Source organism: Podarcis melisellensis (genome assembly GCF_964234715.1).
Source record: "Podarcis melisellensis genome assembly, chromosome: 12".
Lineage (NCBI taxonomy): Eukaryota > Metazoa > Chordata > Lepidosauria > Squamata > Lacertidae > Podarcis > Podarcis melisellensis.
Window position 1 is genome coordinate 53,151,494 of NC_138544.1, and position 25,048 is coordinate 53,176,541.

General features: G+C 45.9%; 1 protein-coding gene across 1 annotated transcript in view; it reads left to right on the forward strand.

Moving 5' to 3' along the window:
* Positions 1–16,460, forward strand: part of MINDY4 (MINDY lysine 48 deubiquitinase 4) — a 91,244-nt gene extending 74,784 nt beyond the window's left edge. Inside the window, exons 16-18 of the mRNA XM_081931693.1 lie at positions 6,170–6,350; positions 9,677–9,749; positions 16,137–16,460. Coding sequence (XP_081787819.1) covers positions 6,170–6,350; positions 9,677–9,749; positions 16,137–16,185 — 303 coding nt within the window. The 3' untranslated portion in view covers positions 16,186–16,460. The remainder of the gene's footprint in view (positions 1–6,169; positions 6,351–9,676; positions 9,750–16,136) is intronic.
* Positions 16,461–25,048: the final 8,588 nt, after the last annotated feature.

Here is a 25,048-nt window from a genome sequence, read left to right on the forward strand (position 1 = left end):
CGCCATTTTGCATCCTTCACAACACCCCAGACCTGGCATCCTTCCAGGGCATTGTGGGGCATGTGTACAGGGGTGAGGATGTCATAAAGAACGATGGAGTTCTTTTATTCCACCTAGGGAGGTGGGATAAAAGAAAAGGAAAAGAGAACCATCAAAGAAAAAGGTCTCTGAAAAAATCCAGGTCGCTTCTGTTTCTTGTACCGAAGGCATTCTGAGATAATCAGTGTGAAATGCTTTGCAGATGCAGGAAAAAGGGCTGTGTTGATGTCAAATACTTGCAACTCCCTCCCATCTTGCTTCAGGCAGGCATTTTGTCTTTTCAGCACCTATCAAAACCTATCCTTTTTCAACAGGCCTTTCAAACAGAGGTGTTGTTGTTTTTTAACTCAGCTTGTAATCTGTATTGAAATTGTTCTTATGTATGAAATCACGTTATGTGTGTTTTTGATGCTAAATTGCTTTGAGATGTTTCATGGGAAGTGATTCATAAACAGAATAAATTATTGCTATTATTATTAGCTCCCTTCTCTGCACTATACAGTGTAACCTCCTTGGCAATTTGTTGGGGCGCCTTGTTTGCTGTAGTGCCTTCCTTTTATCTTGCAAAACATGGCAATAGCCTGATTCCCCACCCTCTATTTGCATTTTGGGATGTTGCAAGCATTGAAGGCAGAGAAGCAGTCTGGGCTTCCTTCCTATCACCCCCTTTAAGTAAGGTAAAGGTAAAGGGACCCCTGACCATTAGATCCAGTCATGGCCGACTCTGGGGTTGCGGCGCTCATCTCGCTTTATTGGCCGAGGGAGCCGGCGTACAGCTTCCGGGTCATGTGGCCAGCATGACTAAGCCGCTTCTGGCAAACCAGAGCAGTGCATGGAAACACTGTTTACCTTCCCGCCGGAGCGGTACCTATTTATCTACTTGCACTTTGACATGCTTTCGAACTGCTAAGTGGGCAGGAGCTGGGACTGAGCAATGGGAGCTCACCCCGTCGCGGGGATTCGAACCACCGACTGCTGCAGGCAAAATTCTGCCTCTCAGCTCTAACCAAGGGGCAAAATGCCTTTGCATGTTAAGAACTTTTGTGCTTGAAGTGACCAGGGTCACCTTGTTGAGAGGAATTGATTTACCAGCCCAGAAGCATGGAATTAAGTAAAACAGGCACGAACTCCTCCTGGGGAGCTGGCAATTGCTATGCCTTTGAGAGGCCCCTTTGTAAAAGAGGTTGACATTCCCCCCCCCCAAAAAAATGAAAACGACTGCTCAGACTTATGAGATAAAGCAAGAGCTCCATTGGTCAGAAGGGCAGCGTGATATGCAGTTATTCTGATCATATTGGACCCACCATTTCCTCCACAACAGTGAATTGCTGGGAATGTGTTGGAACCAATCAAAAGAGATGAGAGGTTTGTCCTGCTCTCTACTTTGATACCTCGTTCATCTCTGCACAACTATGGCATTTTGAAAGCTGGTTATCTACAGTTTAACTTTGGAAATATATAAGCTATGGATAGGCACCAGCCACAAGATGTGACATGCATCTATATCTGTAGCTTTGCAAAGCAACCTGGTCTGTTTCAGAGCTGCTCTGTGTTTTCCCAATTGGACTCATTATTTGGATATACCGTATTTTTTGCACCATAACACTCACTTTTTTCCTCCTAGGAAGTAAGGGGAAATGTCTGTGTGTGTTATGGAGCGAATGCCTACGGGTGGCGGGGGCAGGGCGGATCTGCTGCAGTCGTGAGCAGAGGATCCATGGTTCCCCTTCCTTCCCTCCTCCGTGGCTCGCTTTGAAACAGCAAAGCGGGAAAGGAGCCGCTTACACAGGTGTAAGTGGCTCCTGTCTGGTTGGCTGCTTTAAACCTTGCTCTCTGTCCCTCTCTCCTCCCCACTCAGCTCGCTAAATAGCAGCAAAGCTTTTCAGCTCTCTAAGCCGGGGAGGAGGGAGAGAAGCATAGCCTGCTTGTTTTAAGGAGCAAAGCGGGAGAGGAGAGGAGCCTTCTCCCCTTATACCCCTCTTCTGCATTATTGGCAGCATCCTTCTCCACACACCCCACGCATGCTCCTTGTCCCTTGAGTGCTTTTCCTTCCCTCCCCACTTAAAACGTGGTTACAAAGCACAGATCCACATGGATCCTCAGGATTTTTGCATTGGGCTACCCCAAACTCACCGTCAGATCACATGTCTGTGGCCACAGCATGAACCACAAAAATCATACATCCACTGTTTCGTTTAGAATATTTTTTTTCTTGTTTTCCTCCTCTAAAAACTACGTGCGTGTTATGGTCAGGTGCGTGTTATAGAGCGAAAAATACGGTAACTTTCTTTCCCCTTTTTACAAAAGTGAATAAAATTTGCAGGCATAGAAGAGGTGCCAGCCAGACTCTGGGCAAATGCATGCAGAGGTCTTTGAGGAGGTGAGGCAGATAGAGTCGTCTTCTTCTTCTTCTTCTTCTTCTTCTTCTTCTTCTTCTTCTTCTTCTTCTTCTTCTTCTTCTTCGCTGTTCTTGTTAAACTGTGGAGAGTCAGAGATATTTGACAATGTTCTGCAAACCACCCAAAAATCTACCGGTAGCTCCAGCCTTGCTTTCTGTCTGTCCCTGCTATGCAAGTTACAGGCATTCTGTGTTGGTCATGGAGGGGTTTTTTGTCGTCTGTTTTTAAAGAACAAATAGATGTGGAAAAGGTTCCTTGAAGCTAGAAAGTTTGAAAATCTTTTAATTGAGCGGCATTTGCGGTTTCGCTCCGGAGAAACGTTTCAATGTGTTTCTCATTTCACATCAAACGGCATTCTTGAGAATTTGTTTCTTCTGGAGTGGGAAAGAGCTGAACGGCTTGTTTGCTTTTCAAAACACTTCCATATGCATGCGTTCGAAAGGAAATCCTTGCGATATTATCTTTCCCCCTTTTGAAATTTACCTTTTGCTCTCTCTCTCTCTCTCTCTTTGTTTAATTCTGACGGCATATTTATAACTGCGGGCCTCTGTTCACAAATCAAAAATTTACCCAAGAAACAAACAAACAAACCATTGTCTGGAACAATGGCTTTAAAAATAGTCATTATCAAAGTAATGAAGCAGAGAACGGTTTATCCCCCCAATGAGGGGGTGGAAATAGGGTTATCTAATTGTTCAATCAAAAAGAAAGCAGGTCAGGTGGCATTATAATGACACAGGGTTTGGAAAGCAGTTGTTCCATTCAGAACTGGCGTCAAAGGTCCGCATCACTGGGCATTTGATGGTGACCCATTAAGGGGCCCACAGACAAGAGCCCCCCTGAATCTGCTCCTACCACTCACTTCTTCTTCTTCTCCTTCTTCCTTTTTTGAAATATTTTTATTATTCCCTACACTGTTATAACCTGCATGTTCATCCACCTTTTCTTTTCTTTTCTTAAAATTTATTTATTTGGTTTTTCAACTTAAAATTTTGCAGAGATATATCAAACATAAATCATAAAAACAGGATTCCAAGGAATCTCCTGGAGTTCCATCCTCCCCTCTGTGGGTCCTATTATTAATCAATTCCTCCTGCATCTTTTATGATAATCCAAACCTTTTACCTCTTCCATTATGTCCAGAATTAACCTTAAACTACAAGTGATATTCCTATCCTACTTTTAACTGTTTACAATGGTCTTTAAGATAAGTTGTTTTTTTAAAAAATAAATAAAATAAAATCCCATCCCTTGTTAAAATTTTGGTCTTTCTTATTTCTGACTCTTCTGGTCATTTTAACCATTTCTGCATAGTCCATTAACTTGATCTGTCATTCTTCTCTGATAGGGACTTTATCTTCTTTCCATCTCTGAGCCAATAACATCCGTGAAGCCGTGACCACATACATAAATAGTCTTTTCTGTTCCTTTGGGATTTTGGCACCTAGAATTCCTAAAAGGAAGGCTTCAGGCTTTTTAACAAAGGTTATTTTAAACATTTTATTTTCAACTCATTATATATCATTTCCCAAATTTTTTTTACCACCTTACAATTCCACCACATATGATTATTATTATTTTTTAATAATTTTTTATTAACCGGCCAATCAAATCAAATTAAATCACATCACATAAATTCCGAATTATAAAGCCGAATTTTAAATTTTTGTTGGGGGGACCCATGTTTCAAGATCCGAAGGGGGATTCTGATCATCTTCTTGCTACTGCGTTAATGTCCAAATCAATCCAAATCAGTCCAGAGTTCATAATTCTATCCAGTCTTATCTTGCTGTTTCCACATCACATCTTGTTCATATATTATCTCTTTTTTCTTTATGATCTCTTCTGATAGTCTCCTTAAGCCGATAAACACCAATAATAATCCTGTGTGAATTTTTCCATTCTTCCAATCCTCAAATCGAGATGGTTTCCATATATCATCACCTTCATAGATAACATCACTCTTTCCATCATTGATCTCGTAAAACTGTCGCTCTTAAGTCCCACTGAGGAGTTTCTCCCACAATATAAAAACAGCTCTATTTCTCTCTTTCTCCTCCCAGACTCAAGACCTCCAACAGAACTTCCCAATATGGTGACGGCATTTTTAACTGCGTCATTCCAAAGCTCTTATACATTCCACGCTCTTCTTAAAACATGCTTTGGTTCAAAAGTTTATCTCCACACAGCCTTAAATCCACAGCTTAAGTCCTTAAAACAACATTTCTGACTCGTGAGGGGAGGGGATTCTTGTTTAATCACATAAGGAAAGAAAGGAAAGTTTTCCCCCTCCTCCATCAGTCATTTGCCATACCGTGTCTTGGCGTATCTTCTCATGATTTAATCTTGTCTTGTTTTATCAGAGATCTCTTCTGTTAGCAGTCTTTACTCCCCCTTCTTCCTTGAAATATGTGCATTCGCCTCATCCAAATTGTTTCTTTTGAAGTTCTTGCAGCTAGTGGCGCGAATCAGGGACGGCGTCCAGGAGCGCCGAAATCCCACAGGAGGGCTTTGTGCCTAGTGCCCCCATTCCCACAAATTCGGGGGTGGTATAGGGCACAGCAGGCAAGGCAGTCCCCCCCACCATCCTGGGGGGGGGGAGGTAGGGAGGCTAATTACTCCCATCATAGCCTCCAAATTACCTCGTGTGGGTCGGAGAGATGTTATTGTCAGCCAACTTCCGATGCGCCCCCTAGTGGCCCCCCCCACCACATATGATCTGGCCTCTGGGCCAGACAGGTGGTGGTGTTGAGCTGCTAGGAATCACAAGAGCTTAGGATGGGAGAACACAATGATGGATTAGATGGGTCTTTGGCCAGATTAAACAGGGCTCTTATGAAGTTGTTCACAACACGGGTCCTTCTCACTCAAAGAGCTGCCAACTGGCCTTGCCAAGAATGCCTAGGCTTTCAAATGTCACATCAGCAGTATGGAATTAAGCTGCTACATTTCCAAGCACAATTCAAAGTGTTGGTGCTGACCTTGAAAGCCCTAAATGGCCTCGGCCCAGTATACCTGAAGGAGCATCTCCACCCCCATTGTTCAGCCTGGACACTGAGGTCCAGCTCCAAGGGCCTTCTGGCAATTCCCTCACTGTGAGAAGCGAAGCTACAGGGAACCAGGCAGAGGGCCTTCTCGGTGGTGGCGCCGGCCCTGTGGAACGCCCTCCCATCAGGTGTCAAGGAAATAAACAACTATCTGACTTTTAGAAGACATCTGAAGGCAGCCCTGTTTAGGGGAGTTTTTAACGTGTGATGTTTTTCTGTGGTTTTATTTTTATTTTTTTATTAGATTTATAAACTGCCCTTCATCATAAGATCTCAGGGCACTTCACGGAATAAAATACAGGATTAAAACCAGTAAATAAGTAAAACAAAACAGCAAAACAATTACCCCCTCCTTCCCACAGAAACATTTAAAAAGCTGTAGAGTATCAATCAGCCAAAAGTCTGGTTGAAGAGGAACGTTCTCACCTGGCGAAATAATTTGCTGGAAGCCCCAGAGTGGCTGGAGCAACGCAGTCAGATGAGTGGCATATAAATAGATTATTATGATTGTGATTTTTGCTAGGAAACAGAAACGACATTTGAAGGGACCTTCCTCCCACTTCTTAAAATGCTTATGGTCTTCCACTGAGAAAATAAGATTAAAAGAGCCTTTGGGCATTATCCAGTTGTGAAAATATAACCTTGTCCCAAATGTGTGTACTTTTTTCTTTCCCCTTTGCTCAGGTTGGCTGTTACCTGAAGACCCCCAAGTTCCCAATCTGGGTTGTGTGCAGCGAAAGCCATTTCAGCGTGCTCTTCTGCTTGCGGAAGGATCTGCTCGCGGACTGGAAAACCGAGAGGCGGTTTGACCTCTATTACTACGACGGCTTAGCCAATCAGCAAGACGAGATCCGTCTAACCGTCGGTAGGGAGACAAACAAAAGAGTGAAACTGGGGTGGGCGTGTGGTTTTGAATCGTGCATTTCATGAAGAGGCTTAGGGTGCCTTCAGACTTCTCCTCCCTGATTTTCCAAACCATGTTTTGGAAGGCAAGGACAAGTTCTGTGAGCTCCATTCCTCCCCTTCTCTTCCCTCTTGGCGTGCCCAGCTGAATAAGTTTGATCAAACCACAGTTTGCTTTTACATTTGAGCCAGCAAACTATGGTTTAAGACAACTTTTCAAACCATGATTTGATCCTGGTCTTCAGTTCTGGTTTGAAGGACTCGCTGCCTTACATCATCCCAGTCCACATGAAAAGCAGATTAAATTGTTGAATGAGCCTCACCTGCTTAATTCTTGCACATCAACCTGCTGCTACAAGCACAGCAGCAGGGGCTATTGGGAAAACAGTTGGCAACCCCTAGCTTAAAGTCTTCCCATATTGCATTGCTTAGTCTCACTGTCTTGAAATTTGCGAAATCCTATTTCTGGATCACCATTCAAAACAGATGCAATTTCACGGTGGCATCCTTCAACTCTCCTTATTTACCATCCCAGACTCCTTAAACTTCGGGTCCCTGCATGTGGTTGACTACAACTCCCATCATCCCCAGCCCAGTGGTCATGGATGATGGGAATTGTAGTCTGAAGCTTGAGAATAGCTGCTTCCTGTTGACTTCCTGCAGCTGTGGTTCATGTACTAGCTTTCACTTTAGACGCCTTCATAACTCTGGCTTTTTTTTACATTTTTCACCCCCAGCCTGCTGCCATGGTACCTGCAAGGCTCAAACTTTTCCAGCCCTTTCCTTGTTCTTCGGCATATTGTCGCGTCGCAGTTTGAACGGAGGAAAACTCTTTGCTTTCATTCCAAACGCACCCACACGTCTAACCATCCTGGCAACCCTGGCTGCCAATAGCTCCAGAGCTGTGGGCTGCTATTCATAGAGGAACGGCAAGGGAGAGAGGCAGTGGGTGTTATGAAACACTGTCGTTCAGCCGACGGGAGAACGAAGCCGCAGGGGAGTGGAATTCGGTGCTGAGCTCTGAAATTTTCCCCCACCTCCCTTCTGGTTTTCAAAAGCATTTGACCCCCCCAGGGCTGGGCCCTGCCTGCCTCTTTCTCCCTTTATCATATTGCCAGAAGGTGCTTTCAGTGGCCAGATTCAGGGCCCAAATAGATGGCGCTTCAGTTTCGTGGCTGGCAGAACTTGTCTGGCTTTTATTTTAAAAAGTCCCAGTTCCCTGCCTGGCCGGAGGGTGCAATACTTCTCCGTACTGCAAGACACAGGGAGGGGATGCTTAACCCTTCCCTCCCCAGCCACGATCCTGCTAAAAATCCCACCCACCCACCCACCCACCCTTTGCACAACAATTAGCATGAGGAATCTTTAAGTTGTATTTTAATCAATTGTTTTTATACCTGCTGTTAGCCACCCTGAGCCCGGTCTTGGCTGGGGAGGGCAGGGTATAAATAAAATTTATTATTATTATTATTATTATTAAAAATATTTGCATATGTCTCCAAAATGTTGGGCTACAGCGCTTTCAGGAAAACTGACCAAGGAAGTTAAAGCTCCACCTGGAAAAAGAGAGAAGGGTTTTATAGAGACAGAATGCTTTGGCCTGGCTGGGATAAGTCTTTGAATTCTGAACCTGCCTCTTGCATGCCTGGGTGATGGAGAGATGTTTATGTATAGAAACCTCTGCCTTGCTAGCTCAGTTGGTAGAGCATGAGACTCTGAATCATAGGGTTATGGGTTTGAGTCCCATGTTGGGTGAAAGATGCCTGCATTTCAGGGGTCGCAGTTGCTGCTCTGCTCGCTTTTACTGCTGCTCTGGTCACGCTCAACAAAGGCGCCCCCAAAATGTTGCCCCCAAGGCCTATGTCCTGCGGAGGGAGGGTGACTCCCACCCCTGCTTTTTCTACACCCAGTTCCTCTGTCAAAGGGACAATCAGATTTCTCCAGCCCAAAGACAGGAAAGGGGAAATTCCTTTTAGAACACAGCAACATGGCCAGATCCAGACATGCTGGAACCAAGTACTTTTCAAAAAAAAAAAACCCCACAGAGTTCTTTTTGTTGGGGATAATTCAGATGGAAATTCCCAGGTGTCAAAAAAAGTTATTTATGTGTGCCACTAAAAGGGACGTGGGTGGCACTGTGGGTTAAACCACAGAGCCTAGGACTTGCCGATCAGAAGGTCAGCGGTTCGAATCCCCGCGACGGGGTGAGCTCCTGTTGCTCGGTCCCAGCTCATGCCAACCTAGCAGTTTGAAAGCACATCAAAGTGCAAGTAGATAAATAGGTACCAATCTGGCGGGAAGGTAAATGGCATTTCTGTGCACTGCTCTGGTTCGCCAGAAGCGGCTTAGTCATGCTGGCCACATGACCCGGAAGCTGTACGCCGGCTCCCTTGGTCAATAAAGTGAGATGAGCGCCGCAACCCCAGAGTCAGTCACGACTGGACCTAATGGTCAGGTGTCCCCTTTAGCCCCCTATGTATGCCACTACTGCGACTTGTGTTTTGTTAGCCCCAAAATGGAAAACGAGTGAGGTCCCAACTAAAGAAGAATGGCAACTTAAGCTGATGGAATACGTGCAACTTGCAGACCTAACATATAGAAATAGGGAACAAGAAGAACATACATTTAAATGAAATTGAAAAATGTTTATTTATTATACGGGGGGAATTGTGTACACTTGAAAATGTTGGCAGCATTAGATAAATTCAACAGTGTAAACAAGTTTTGATGTATGTAATAATGGAATACTGAATGGTTTTGTTTATGCAAAATATGCAGGGATTTATGATATGCAAAATGAACCACGGAAAGAGAAGAAGGGAAGTCATTGACATTTTAAAGGTTGTTTAAATGAATATTCCAAGTTGTAAAACAGAAAATTTAATAAAAATTATACCCAGACATGCTGGAACCCCAAGCTGAGTCAGGTTTAAGAGGCCCAATAGCATCACCAGGAAAATGTGCATTATTCCAACAGAAATGACAATGGAAACAGAAACAAGAAAGCGATATATCCTGCTGCACAGGCAAGGTTGCAACTAAAAAATCAGCAGCCTAAGTAAAACATAGATGAGACTGAAGGATGATTTGGGTCAGCCTTTCCTCAGGTTAAGACTGGGTGTGGTCTTGACCAAAACACTGGGCCTAAAGAAATTTTGCTGTAAAGCGAAAGACTTATTTCTGCACAGGTATCCAAACACAATATAACAAAGTAATTGTGCAGCCGTTAAGTATGCTTGCTGCTCTCACACGCAATGTTAATGGATGCCTGATTTTTTCCCCCTGTAGATACCTCACAGCCTTACATCGAAGGAAAGGATAATGACCTCATCCCTCCTCTGGAACACTGCATTCGGACCAAGTAGGTGAAGTCCAGAGTTATTTAGTCGTGTTCATATTTTTTTTTCAAGCGAGTTTCATGTCTTCAGTGCTTGCAGCCAATTAGTCCCTTTGGTAGGACTTCATAGTCAGATGGTAGTTGGGAAGCCCTGCAGGCTGAAAATGCAGGTGGCAGCTCTTCGTTCTACGTCTCCCAACAATGCCTGCTAAATTGCACACTGCTTAGCAAAAGGCGTTATCTGCAGCCTATGTGCAATTTTCAGAGAACGTGAGGAGCCTTTTCAGCTGCCATTAAAGCCTTTGTTCAAACATCGCAACCTGTTTTGTTGCTAATACACCTGCCTAATTGTCCCCCCTCCTCCCTTAGACTCTCTTTTCTTTACACTTTTATAATTTCCAGGTGGTGGGTGTTCAGAAGGTTAGATAAAATAACTGTCATCTGCAAACACACACTTTCGTTTATGTATTTATCTTTGTCCTGCTGTAATCTCTGTTCAAACAGATTCAACGGGTTTTTTTAATGCTTCAAAAACCTGGCTAGCTTGTTTGGCCAGAGATAATACGACCAGAGGGACGCGGGTGGTGCTGTGGGTTAAACCACAGAGCCTAGGACTTGCTGATCAGAAGGTTGGCAGTTTGAATCTCCATGACAGGGAGCTCCCGTTGCTCGGTCCCTGCTCCTGCCAACCTAGAAGTTCGAAAGCATGTCAAAGTGCAAGTAGATAAATAGGTACCGCTCCAGCAGGAAGGTAAACAGCATTTCCGTGCGCTGCTCTGGTTTGCCAGAAGCGGCTTAGTCATGCTGGGCACATGACCCGGAAGCTGTACACCAGCTCCCTTGGCCAATAAAGCGAGATGAGCGCCGCAACCCAAGAGTCGGTCATGACTGAACCTAATGGTCAGGGGTCTCTTTACCTTTTCCTTTACCTTTAATGCGACCAGCAGCCAATTGGGGTTCATCTTCAGAACATCCGAAAACTTATCTGATATGTTACCCAAATATTCAGCCTTCACAGTTCATGTGCAGACGACACACCAACTCTCTCCACTCCTCTACAAGAGACTATTTTTCTCTTCTCAAGGCTCCTGTGCTTTTAACAGTTGCATGACAGCCAGAAATTCAACAGGCATTGTTTTTCCTCCAGCACAGATCTGATGGCAATGGGGGAATCCTTGCACAATGAATGTTTTGCCTGCTCCTCCCATGGAGGATTAGGACGCGGGTGGCGCTGTGGGTTAAACCACAGGACCTAGGGCTTGCCGATCAGAAGGTTGGCGGTTCGAATCCCTGTGATGGGGTGAGCTCCCATTGCTCGGTCCCAGCTCTTGCCAACCTAGCAGTTTGAAATCACAAAGTGCAAGTAGATAAATAGGTACCACTCAGGCAGGAAGGTAAACGGCGTTTCCGTGCGCTGCTCTGGTTTTGCCAGAAGCGGCTTAGTCATGCTGGCCACATGACCCAGAAGCTGTACCGAGCAAGTGGAGCTCACCCCATCGCAGGGATTCGAACCACCAACCTTCCGATACCCTATGTTTTTAAATGTCTTGCAAATCCCTAAGAGCAAACCCTTTTGCTGTGTGTCTCCTGTCATCCTCATCTGACATGTATGAAATGAAAATCTGGGAGACATGACCCACACCCCTTCCTCGTGCTGCTTCCAGCCTCAGACTACATTGCAACTCCCATCACCTGTGCGAGAAGCTTGGTTCTTATCCAAGAGACGAAAGGAATGTGCCTTTCTGGAGTTTTCCCCCCGGAATGTCATGTGGCCGTAATGTATTCCATCGCCCCAAGGAATAAAAAAGAGAGCGAGAGAGAGGCTCATATCACACTCCTGATCCTCCTGTTGTTTTCTGTCTCCAGCAAGAGGAAATAACTTCTGTTAGCTCTGCCGAAGGGTAGGCTGCAACTTTGATCTCGCCGTGATCTCTAAGGCAGCCGTCTTATTTTGTTAACTCCTGAGGCCTGCCTCTCCTGGAATTCCCTTGGCTTGGATGCATGTCTCTGGAATGCAAAGGTTCTAGTCCAACCCCCTTGCAATGCAGGCATCTTTTGCTCAACGTGGGACTAAGAGTCAGCCTCCCCACAACCTGGTACCCTCCAGAGGTTGTCAGACTACAACTCCCATCTGTCAGTACGCCTTTCAACCCATGCCAGCGACTGGGCTCAACAACTGGTTCTGCCCCGACTGGGCTAGGTGACTGGAGCACCTTCAGAGACCTTCCAATTCTGGAAAGCAGGTCCCAATGCACTGGACCCAGAACTGTGCATTGTGAGCCCCAGACTCGTGCAGAGTATAAATAACGTGGAAGCTAGCTGTGAAGCATAACTCCTTTTATTTCTAATAGCTACTCGTGACCCTATGGACCAGAGCACGCCAGGCACTCCTGTCTTCCACTGCCTTCCACAGTTTGGTCAAACTCATGCTGGTAGCTTCGAGAACACCGTCCAACCATCTTGTCCTCTGTTGTCCCCTTCTCCTTGTGCCCTCCATCTTTCCCAACATCAGGGTTTTTTCCAGGGAGTCTTCTCTTCTTATGAGGTGGCCAAAGTATTGGAGCCTCAGCTTCAGGACCTGTCCTTCCAGTGAGCACTCAGGGCTGATTTCCTTCAGAATGGAGAGGTTTGATCTTCTTGCAGTCCATGGGGCTCTCAAGGGTCTCCTCCAGCACCATAATTCAAAAGCATCAATTCTTTGGTGATCAGCCTTCTTTATGGTCCAGCTCTCACTTCCATACATCACTACTGGGCAAACCAGAGCTTTAACTATACGGACCTTTGTTGGCAAGGTGATGTCTCTGCTTTTTAAGATGCTGTCTAGGTTGTCTATCAGAAGATAGGTTCAGGATAATCGTCTGACCCTACAAATACGTAGTCGAAATCAAAGAAGTCAGACGATTCCTGCATCCCGTTTATTTGCACATTCAAAACAACTTACGAAGAAGCAAAAACCAAGCAAACATGCAAGGCAAAAGCTGCATGATCTGCAACAGGGTTTCCCAAACTTGAGTCGTCAGCTGTTTTTTGACTACAACTCCCATCATCCCTAGCTAGCAGGACCAGCAGCTGTGGATGATGGGAATTGTAGTCCAAAAACAGTGGGAGACCCAAGTTCCTACAACATCTTTCTGCGGAGTTACAGTGGAAAGAAGAGAGACCCGGAGAGGCCTCTGTGTCTTTTAAGAAACAGGTACGTGTTTGGAGGACATAAAAGAAGTTAAACAAGATGTGCAGTTGGCATTCCCGGACTGACTCCCCGAGTCAATTAAGGCGGCAAACCTGCACTGTTACAAAAGCTTTTAGAAGCGAGAATTGACTCTCCATTGAACTCCCAAGTGTATTTCAACGATTCTGGCTCCTTGCTGGAGCTCCTTTGAAGTCATAGCCATAAATAAACATGACTGTCAAAAGAGTCCTTAAGAGAACAATCGGTCCAGGCTGATTCAAGCCTCGGGGCACTTTTGTGAAGGCCACCGGCAGGAAGCCGTTTGCTGATGAGCTCCCATTGTAATGGCGGTTCATGTGACGTCCTTGGGCCGAGGCTCTCCTCCTGAGAGGGTTTGCCCGCCTCATTCAGTCGCAGAATCTTGACTCTCTACTCAGGAACAACAGTTCCGTTTTGTAAGGCGAGTGAGAGGCAACAGGATGGTAGCAGAGCATGGAAAAAGCGAATAGAAGTTTCCCCCCCCCTCCCTCTCTCATGAAACTAGAACTCGTAGACATCTAGCAAGGCCAGATTAAGTCCTTTAGAGCAGTGTTTTTCAACCACTGCTCCGCGGCACACTAGTGTGCCGTGAGATGTTGCCTGGTGTGCTGGGAAAAATTGAAAAATTGGAAAGATTTAAAAATAAAGTATTTTATAATTTTTCATATTTCTGTTTACTTACTATTTCATAATAAAGTAATTATAAAATACTTTCTTTGTGTTTATTTGATTCCTATTCAAGAGAATTACTTTATATATAGTCAATATAGGCACAGAGTTAATTTTTTTGACATTTTCTAATGGTGGTGTGCCTCGTGATTTGTTTCATGAAACAAGTGTGCCTTTGCCCAAAAAAGGTTGAAAAACACTGCTTTAGAGGTCCAAAGTGCTTAAAAGATTTTGATGCCCCTGTATATATCTGATTCGAAATATAAACAATAAATCTTAAAATAAAATTAGATTTTTCAAAATGAAACGAAACCTACAGTAAGAGGGGAAACAATGCTCATTTTGGTGTATCTGTATAAAATAACGTTTATTTTTGTTCAGCTGCGCCATTATTTTTGTTCAGCTGAGATTCCGGTATTTTCTTTTTCTTTCCAATTTTTTTATTGATTTTCCAAAAATTTTAAACAAACAAACAAACATACATCTTAATTGTATTTAATCTAATCTTTGTAACATTATTAAGTGACTTCCTCAAATCCCCCTGGCTGAATTTCAGTGTATACCATTGTAACAGTTTTCCAAATCCAATTTTCTCAAAAAATTAACTTAATCACTTAACATCTTTCTTTCTTTTCATTTTAACTTCAAACATGATATTCTCTAACATTACATATTTAAATCCTAAGCCTATCTGGTATTTGCAAATTTTTCCAATTAAGTTATCTTAACATATTTAACTAAATAGTCTTTGAATTTCATTGAGATTCCTGTATTTTCAGGGGGGTTGGACTAGATGACCCTTGGTGTCCCTTCCAGACCTACAACTCTGTGATACAGTCCATGGTAAATCCAGCAACGGGAAAATATCTGGGGTGCCGCCCTTCCCTTGATGCCCTGAGCACGTTCTTGTTTTGCTTAAAATGGCGAATCTAGCCCTGACGTCTAGGGAAGCTGAATGCTGGACATTTGGGGCAGACAAAAATAAAGTACTTCTGGACGCAGCACTTAGTTAACTGTGGAACTCATGTCCACAGGAGGCAGTGATGGATAGGAACTTAGATGGCTTTGAAAGAGGACTGGCCGAGTTCACAGAGGAGGAGAGGGCTTTTGACGGATGCCAACCATGATGGATATGCGCTGGCATCATAGATTCGTGGAATTTTAGAATAGGAAGGGACCCCAAGAGTCATTTAGTCGAACCCCCTGTAATGCAGGAATCTCAGCTAAAGCATCCATAAAGGTCCATAAATAGCAACACCCTAGAGGTCCTGGGTCCTAAGGAAGTCAAATAAGCCTCAACCAGAGCCAGGGCCTTTTCAACACTGGCCCCGGCCTGGTGGAACGCTCTGTCTCATGAGACCAGGGCCCTGCGGGATCTGATTTCTTTCTGCAGGGCCTGTAAGACAGAGTTGTTCCACCTGGCCTTTGGCTTGGAATCAACTTGATCCCTTCCCCCTCTTTCCTGTTTCCTTTCTCCTTCTGTGATGGAACTCCTATTTGGGGACTTCCCTGGCTTTTTTCTGGCCCATGTAGGAGCAGTCTGGATAGTTGGCCTTGGTGAAGACTTGACGTTTTCATCCCCCAAAAGTAAGTTTTCGATTTGAGTTTCTACTGAGATGAGGCTGCATTTTAATGTTGTACTTTAATCTTGTTTTTAATCAATTCTTTTTATACCTGGTGTTAGCCACCCTGAGCCCGGTCTTGGCTGGGGAGGGCAGGGTATAAATAAAATTATTATTATTATTATTATTATTATTATTATTATTATTATTATTATTATTATTATCATCTCTGCTTCAAAACCTCAAAGGGAGGAGAGCCAGAGGCAAGTCATGCTTCTGAATAGCAGTTGCTGGAAGCCCCAGGAGGGGCTTTTGTGCTCAGATCCTGCTTGCATTGCATATCTCCTAGGCATTTGGTTGTCCCGTGTGAGAACAGCATATTGGACTGGATGGGCCTGATCCTGCATGTTGTTTTTCACGGTCAGCTGTTAATTTCTCCTTCAACCGGTCCTCACCAGTCTTGTGGTAATTCCACTTTTGTTGTTGTTTTTTAGTCGTTTATTCGTTCGACTCTTTGTGACCCCATGGACCAGAGCACGCCAGGCCCTCCTGTCTTCCACTGCCTCGCGCAGTTTGGTCAAACTCATGCTGGTAGCTTCGAGAACTCTATCCAACCATCTCATCCTCTGCCGTCCCCTTCTCCTTGTGCCTCCATCTTTCCCAACATCAGGGTCTTTTCCAGGGAGTCCTCTCTTCTCATGAGGTGGCCAAAGTCTTGGAGCCTCAGCTTCAGGATCCGTCCTTCCAGTGAGCACTCAGGGCTCATTTCCTTCAGAATGGATAGGTTTGATCTTCTTGCAGTCCATGGGACTCTTGAGAGTCTCCTCCAGCACCATAATTCAAAAGCATCAATTCTTCAGCGATCAGCCTTCTTTATGGTTCAGCTCTCACTTCCATACATCACTACTGGGAAAACCATAGCTTATTCCACCTCAAAACCCATCCAAGTAAACATTTCTGCTTTGCCTTTAGGTGGAAAGGCGCAGTCGTCGACTGGAACGGCACAGAACCCATCCTGTGATCACGGCGGCCCGCAGCGACCGAAAACCAGCCCGTTCCCACAGCCATACGAAACCCCGGAAGGTGCCGTGCGTGCTTCCATCGCACGCGGCGAGGCCGAAGGATGTTTCAGGATTCTATCTGGAGCAACCACGCACTCCTTCTATTGTTGTAAACAAGCGGCCGTGCGCACACGCGCATCTGGGTCTGCGCTGCGTGCCGCGTGTGAAAATGGAGAGCCAACCTTGACAGCCAAAACAAGCTGCGGGGAGAGAGCAGTAAATCTGTCAACATCTACTCAAGTTCCGTTTCTGAATCCAATCCACGTCCTGCGATTGTATCTGCTTTTAAACAACGCCGACTGCGCCCACAGTTGGCTGTTTTTCACTGTCTCCGTTCTAAATGAAGGAAACAGGAGAGCACACACACAAAAATGAGAGAAGAAACTGTTCTTCCTAATAGTGTGATCAAGCATTAGGCTAACTTAGTGGCTCCCCAAACACTCTGGACCAAAGGGTATCACTGCCAACGCTTATTATTATTTTCCCTCTTTTTTCCTCCCCCTTTTGCTGGTCCTTTGACTCCTGGCTACCGAGAGACCCAAGTCAAGAGCAGGCATAGGCAAACTCGGCCCTCCAGATGTTTTGGGACTACAACTCCCATCACCCCTGACCACTGGTCCTGTTAGCTAGGGGTGACGGGAGTTGTAGTCCCAACACATCTGGAGGGCCGAGTTTGACTATGCCTGAGCATTGGTCCTCCCTTAATTCCACCAAGAAAGGCCTCAGTGGGCCCATTTGGAATGCCGAGAAAGTGCCGTGGGTGCCTGTCACAAAATGGCAGCCGTTGGTTGGGATGTGACATAGCACAAAATGGCCGCTGCGGTGGTGTGGCGTAATGGCTGCCGCTTCTTAGAGAGCTGAATGAGAAACAGGGTCACAAAATGGCGGGGGGCCTACCCCACCACCAGCCAGCCATCCCATCAATAGGGAAGAGGATGCCACACAGGGTGGGCATCCAATCCTGGCACTCAGTGAAATGTCATGTTTTAAAGGGGCATGTCCAGTGTAGAGGAGGCTGAGCCAGCACACATGGGAGCTGAGGTCAAAGAGAATTTTTGAGGTGATATTTATGGGTACCTTTATGGAGGTACTGGCGGGTATGCTGGTGCCTGCACTAAGGGCCACCTTATCTAAGCCGCAAAATATTGTTGGACAATGAGAACTATCCGGTTGTAATTCTTAAGCATTAAAGGCCGCCCACTGCAAGCTAGGTCACAATACATCGTCGTGATCTGCATTTAAGTGTGCTTTTGAAACAATCTAGATATTAGAATCATGACGGCTGGCTTGCCAAAACACCAGATTTTAGGGTCTTTTTAAGGAGCTGCCAGGACCTGAACTGCGAGTATCCCGGCAGATTTATCCACCAGTCAAACCAAACTGGTGCAGCGAAGACGACTGAGTTGCAAAAATTGAACAAAAGCTTTATCGTCCCCGCCCCTGCCCAGACTTCACAGAAGCAGATGAAAATAAAGGTTTCTTATTCTTCCAAAGACACTATATTCCACTAGGGGAGGTAGCTGGATTGTCAGCCCCAATCTCGGTGGTTAACCAGCAACGCAACAAAGCAAGTCCCCCGTAGAAATTCCACAGGGTTCCACGTCAAGAGAGTCACCCAAGCTTCTCTCGCCATCCCTTTCTATGCCATTGCTTGTGCCCCTTTGTCAATCCCCTGACCTAGATAGTTATTTGGGTACTTCCTGTGTCTGTGCTTGCAAGGTTCACGTAGTATTCATCAGTGTGCAGAGTGGCCTAAATGCTTACTGGCTCCTCATTTCCTATTTTTGCTCCAGCCCAGGAGTGGGGAACCCCAGGTCCTGGGGGCAAATGTGGCCTGCTAGCTCTCTCTATCTCTGGCCCTTAGGATTCCTCCCCCACCCCAAACAGGGCACACCCCTCACCGGCCCTGCTCCGCACCTTAAGTGCTTTTGCCTGGCTAGAATCTGCCCCTTGTTTGCCTGGATGGAAGGAGAGGTGCGTACAGATACCTCTGACTTGCGCAGCTGGAATGTAGCCTATAATAACAAAAGTCAGGTCCATTGGCCCTTCTACTTTTGCCCCCCCAGGAGACAAGCCTCTTTGGCTGAAAATGGTCCCCACCACCACTGTCCCACCCTAACCGCAAGCTATATTTCCTGCTGCACTGCAACCAGATTTATTATTTTAAAAATGACAACACCTCTTTCCACCGCCTAAGGATGCAGGATCACATTGCTGATGCAGATTTATTGGCATCTGTCGGGGAGAGCCAAAGTGATACGTCCTCCATATGTTGATGGACTCCAGCTCCCATCATCCCTGACCGCTGTCCATGGTGATCGGGGAGGATGGGAATTGTAGTCAAACAAAACAGAGGGCACTGCTTTGGCTACCTGGTTAATGTTTTGCCAGGGTTCTGAGCTCTGGGACTGGGTCACTCCATGTAAGGGTAATAATAATAGTTTATTACTTATATCCCGTCCGTCTGGCTGGGTTGCCACTTTGGACAGCTAGGGGACATCTGAGTCCCTCCAGATCAGGCATAGGCAAACTCCGGCCCTCCAGATGTTTGGGACTACAACTCCCATCATCCCTAGCTAACGGGACCAGTGGTCAGGGATGACGGGAATTGTAGTCCCAAACATATGGAGGGCTGGCTCCAGATATGGCTCAAATGCATCTCTCATCACCCCTGGCCATTGAACCAAGGTCTGATTGGAGTCAGGAGTCCAGTAGCATCCACAGAGCACGATGGTGGCTGTCAGGGAACTGCCATCAGGGCCGGGGGGAGAGAGCAAAAGCCAGAGGGATTCCAGAGAGTGTCCCGGGATTGGGAGAGGCAGCCCATCTTCTGGGGAAGAGAATCAGCGTAGCACCAGTGGAGAAAGGGGGCAGATGGGGGAAGCGGCGAGGCGGTCCCATGACTCCTTGCCGGGGACCAGCCTACGCCCTCCTTGCGCAGAAGGCTTCCGCGCAGAGAGAGTAGGAGGAGACTAGGCGTCAAAGAGCTTCTTTGCTGGAAGAAGTTTAAGAAACGCCCACTGACGGATTCTGCCAGCGATTGAGGCAGCCACGGGTGAGTGGCTGTCTGGACAGAAAAGGTTCACTCAGGCAACCCAGCCAGGTGTTTGCACCGGCTTACGCACGAGCAACCCCTAGAACCATTACAGTGGCTACCCCAGTACAGTCATACCTCGGGTTACAGATGCTTCAGGTTGCGTTTTTTCAGGTTACGGACCCACCAAAACCCAGAAGTACCGGAACGGGTTACTTCCGGGTTTCGGGGGTCGCGCTTGCGCAGAAGTGCTAAATTGCGCTTTACGCATGCACAGAAGTGCCGAATCGCAATCCGCACGTGCGCAGACGCGCCGCTGCGGGTTGCGAACGTGCATTCTGCACAGATCACGTATGTGTATATGAGTATACACATATATATATGTATATATATATGTATATATATATATGTGTGTGTGTATGAGTATGTGTATATGAGTATGACTGTATAAATTGCTCCTTCAAGGCCTCACATCCCTGCAGGAATTTCCGGCAACTGATCCCACCTTAAAGCTGTTGGAAGTTAGCACGTGAAGCCTGTGCAGTAAGGTTGAAGTGAGGCCACAGTGTTGCGAGTTTTCTTTGCCCAGCTGGCAAGCCATAAGCAGTGTGGATTATGGGCAAGGAAACGCATCTCCAAGACGGCCCTGACTCACACAGGGCATTCCAGCAGACAATATGGCTGGGATTAAGGAGAGAATTTGCCCAGGGGAGATGCTGATCTCCGTGGTGACCGAAACGTCTAGACTGAAACGTCCCTAGAAGCGTTTCCAGTAATTCTATCAAATGCATTATCTAGGAATGTATCGGAAATAAAATGACAAGAGGTGGGCGGTTTCTCTTGCGGCCTGTCAGTCTTCACTGGTGAAAAGAGCTTCGCTTTTTCCTTACGCTGCCCAGTTCCTTCTAGTTGGAGCTTGGCTTGAAATGATTGTGGTCATCTTTGGGGCTGGATTCTGTTATTTCGGTGAAGTAGATTTGGGGGTGGCAGCGGTTGGATGTGGGGAGAAGTCAAAGGACTGCAGGCAGGTTATCTTGTTCCCTGCTTGTGCCTTTGGTTTACCAGAAGTGAAATGTGCCTTTCAGCATATCTTTTGAGTTACACTTGCTATAATTTCTATTAAGCAAAGCAAATGCATACGATACTTAGCAGAAATGTTTTCAGCATAACGTACATGCCTTTGGCGATGCTCCTTGCAGCTCCAGATTTTATTTCTAAAGCAAAATATATTGTACTTAGTGGACATGCCATTTTGTAAATAAAAAAAGGCCCAAAGATTAACATTAGGCATTATTATTTATTTTCCCCACAGAAGCAGCAAACGAAGGAATTCAGGGTTGCTCTTAACTGTATTTGTAGCAGAAAAGCAGACTTTCTTTTTTTTTTTTGAGGCCATTTGTAGAATTAACAAATGAATCATACCAAATATGTTCAAACTACTGTTAGGAAAGCATTTGCACACACCCTGGACAGCTCTTGCAAATTCTCTTGTCATGGTTTCAAAACACATGAGATGCGGCCCGGGCTGAGGAGAAAAATGTTTGAGCTGACATGGAAGATAAGTGGGGAAGGGGTGATAAAATAAGCACACCCCTTCCTACTGCAGGTGTGAAGGGGAAAAGATCTTTTGGCTAGTCCTGTCACAACAACTTTGTATCCCTCCTCCACCCCACCCAAAAAAACACGGCTGTTTTTTTGAGGAACTGTGTGTGAGAATAATAATAATTAAAAAAAAAAATAGAATTGCTGCCAAATTCCACCCCAAGTGAGAGTTTTGGTGGGGCTGCCATGTGTCTGGGTCTTTCCTGACATGTCTGGGAATTGGCATAATGTCAGGGGAAACTCGGACATATGGCAAGTACTGCTACTTTTAAAAATCGGGGGAAAGCAAAGGCTCCCCCCCCCAAAAAAAAACCCTCAACAACTTTGTTCAGATCTTCACTATTGGAAACCCTATTTTTGGGAGAGACTAGTAAAGTTTTTCAGGCGAGAGGGGCACAGACACATTTCTAGGCTGCCGCGAAATTACACCTCCAGCAAACTTTGAAGTGAACGCGGGGCTCTTGATCTGGCAAAACATTTGACAATTTCACTGTGTGTTAAGCAACAATATTTGCTGCTTCAATGTTTTATGGTAATTCCCTCTGTTTTCCAGTGCCGGTACTGGCCTTCCCTGCCTCTCGTGTGTTTCTGCACCTCTCCAAAACGCATTGGTCGCCCTCTGTCAATATATTTATATATAAACATATATGCTTGCGTATATCAATGAGAAACAAGCCCCACAAAGACGTAACAAAACAAAGGGTTGTGTCCAACTAAGTTCTACCCAGAATAGAGCCATTAAAATGATGGCTCTAAGTTAGGCCACAAACACACCACATATTTGAAGGACTTCAAACCGTCGTGGCTTCTGCCAAAGAATTCTAGGAGCTTTAGCTTGCGAAGGGCTCCGAGAGTTGTCGGGAGATGCCGCCCTATTCCCTTCACAGAACTACAGTTCCCAGAATTCCCTGGGAAGAGGGATTGTTAATCCACGATGGAAAGTGCAGCTCTCAGCACCTTTAACAGTAATGGCTTCCCCCAGGGAATTCTGGGAAGGGTAATTTGTTAAGGGTGCTGAGAATTGTTAGGAGGCTCCTATCTAAGTGTCCTAGAGGGACGCGGGTGGCACTGTGGGTTAAACCACAGAGCCTAGGACTTGCTAATCAGAAGGTCAGCAGTTTGAATCCCCGCGATGGAGTGAGTTCCCGTTGCTCGGTCCCTGCTCCTGCCAACCTAGCAGTTCGAAAGCACGTCAAAGTGCAAGTAGATAAATAGGTACTGCTCTGGCGGGAAGGTAAACTGCATTTCCATGCGCTGCTCTGGTTCGCCAGAAGCGGCTTAGTCATGCTGGCCAAATGACCTGGAAGCTGTACTCCGGCTCCCTCGGCCAATAAAGCGAAATGAGCGTCGCAACCCCAGAGTCGGCCACTGGACCTAATGGTCAGGGATCCCCTCACCCTTCACCTTTATCTAAGTGTCCTAGAATTACAGAAGCCGTCCTGGTTTCTGATTTTATCCTGGAATGTGCCACTTTTCCTTAGGATTACCCTATTCTCATCAGAAAAATGTTGGGAGATAGTGAGTTGTGCAATCCCCAAGCCATCTGAAGGCAGCCCTGTATAGGGAAGGGTATTTTGTTAATGTTTAATGTTTTATTATGTTTTTATATATGTTGGAAGCCTCCCAGAGTGGCTGGGGCAACCCAGTAAGATGTGTGGGGTATAAATAGTAAAATTACTATGATGGAATAGCTCCCAAATCTCTGAGGTTTTATTTTTGTACCCTAATATTTGGTGGTCTTTCAGAGGAACACATTTGCCGTCCAGATTGTCCATGCTATCAGTTCTCAGCGCGTTTCTCAACAAGGCTCAAGCCACCTATTGTTATCTGAGTTAATATTATGACTACTCCGCAGTATTTCTGCTTTTATTATGTTCACTTCTGAGCTGCTGGCAAGAGGCGACTCTCCGTGAGAGAACAATCCCTCCTGCTGATGAAGTACAACACCGGCTTCCCGTTTTCTGTGTAAACTGTTACAAGAGTGTCCCAGCAGGCTGCTGATATATTTAGGGACTGCCTAAATATATCAGCAGCTATTGCAGATAAATGTAGGGTTGCCATGTTTCAAAAAGTGAACAGAAGAGCTTTTCTTTTTTGTTGTTCAGTCGTTTAGTCGTGTCCGACTTCGTGACCCCATGGACCAGAGCACACCAGGCACTTCTGTCTTCCACTGCCTCCCACAGTTTGGTCAAACTCATGCTGGTAGCTTCGAGAACACTGCCCAACCATCTCGTCCTCTGTCGTCCCCTTCTCCTTGTGCCCTCCATCTTTCCCAACATCAGGGTCTTTTCCAGGGAGTCTTCTCTTCTCATGAGGTGGCCAAAGTATTGGAGCCTCAGCTTCAGGATCTGTCCTTCCAGTGAGCACTCAGGGCTGATTTCCTTAAGGATGGATAGGTTTGATCTTCTTGCAGTCCATGGGACTCTCAAGAGTCTCCTCCAGCACCAGAATTCAAAAGCATCCATTCTTCGGCATTCAGCCTTCTTTATGGTCCAGCTCTCACTTCCATACATCACTACTGGGAAAACCATAGCTTTTACTATACAGACTTTTGTTGGCAAGGTGATGTCTCTACTTTTTAATATGCTGTCTTTCTTTTTTAGTTTTGCCCAAAGTTATTGAGCTCAATCTTTGCTTATACGATTTGAGGGAGGAATGGAAGAAGAGCCCTGCTACTTCAGACCACAGGTCCAGCTATTCCTCATTTCATCCCCATGTCAAAGCCAAGAAACAGTGACTGCCCAACTCCGTGAGCTTCATGGCCTAGCGAGGATTCGAACCCTGGTCTCCCAGGTCCTGGTTCAACACTCTAACTCAGGGGTAGGCAACCTAAGGCCCAGGGGCCAGGTGCAGCCCAATCAACTTCTCAATCTGGCCCGAGGACGGTCCGGGAATCAGTGTGTTTTTACATGAGTAGAATGTGTGCTTTTATTTAAAATGCATCTCTGGGTTATTTGTGGGGCATAGGAATTCGTTCATTACCCCCCCAAAAATATAGTCTGGCTCACCACATGGTCTGAGGGACAGTGGACCGGCCCCCTGCTGAAAAAGCTTGCTGACTCCTGCTCTAACTACAGTACCACACTGGGGACAGAAGTGGTAGCATTATACAGTGGTACCTCAGGTTACATACGCTTCAGGTTACATACACTTCAGGTTACAGACTCCGATAACCCAGAAATAGTGCTTCAGGTTAAGAACTTTGCTTCAGGATGAGAACAGAAATCGTGCTCCAGCGGCGCGACGGCAGCAGAAGGCCCCATTAGCTAAAGTGGTGCTTCAGATTAAGAACAGTTTCAGGTTAAGAACAGACCTCCAGAACAAATTGAGTACTTAACCCGAGGTACCACTGTAATCAGGAAAACAAAGGCAACACCCCCCACATCTGGGTGCACACTGGAAATAAGACCATTTCCTATGTTCCTTTGTTTATACTCCAGTATTGGGGGGCTGCTTGGGAATACACCAGAAATTCCTCCAAGGCAGAAGTCTTCACATTCACGCAGAAATGTTGCCTAAGGGAAACCAACCCTTGATAAAGGTGGTCAGATTTATTAAGGCTCTCCAGGAGGCCTTGGCAGTTGAGAAAGGATAAGTAGGATTTGCCCTGGGGTGGGAGTCAGCGCTCAGCCGATAACATTTGACAAATGGGCTGAGAACAGGGCCCTGGGCTCTTGCCAAGGTTTTGGATATTGAGAGCTTCTGGGGTGTGTTTGATGAGCAGAAACTCCTTTTCCACAGCAATCCCAAAGCACAAAAGGGGAAGGGGGAGATGTGGAGAGATTGAGAGAGAGAGAGTAGGTTTGGGTTTGGAACTGGCTTCTTTCCAGATCTTCTGAAACTCCTTTGGCCCAGGCCTGCAGATCATCAGCAACTAAATATGCCAAGTATCTGCCGCCATGCTGTTCCACTGGTATTTATCTGTTTGCAGAATGCAAGCAAAGAATGTGCGGGACAAACAACCACTGGCCTTTTCCTGCCCTCACTGCATTGCGCAGAGAATAGATATCGGTGAATTATGTCCAACACACATAATCCTCTCATTAGACCTGTTTGTTTTGGTTGAGCCCTGCGAATAACAGTTAGGGCTGCCAAACAGGCGTTTCACAAATACCTGGTCTTCTGGGGGTTAGATAACAGGCGGAGCCTGCAAGCTTTTGATGGGCCGGGGTGGTAATACCTAACAG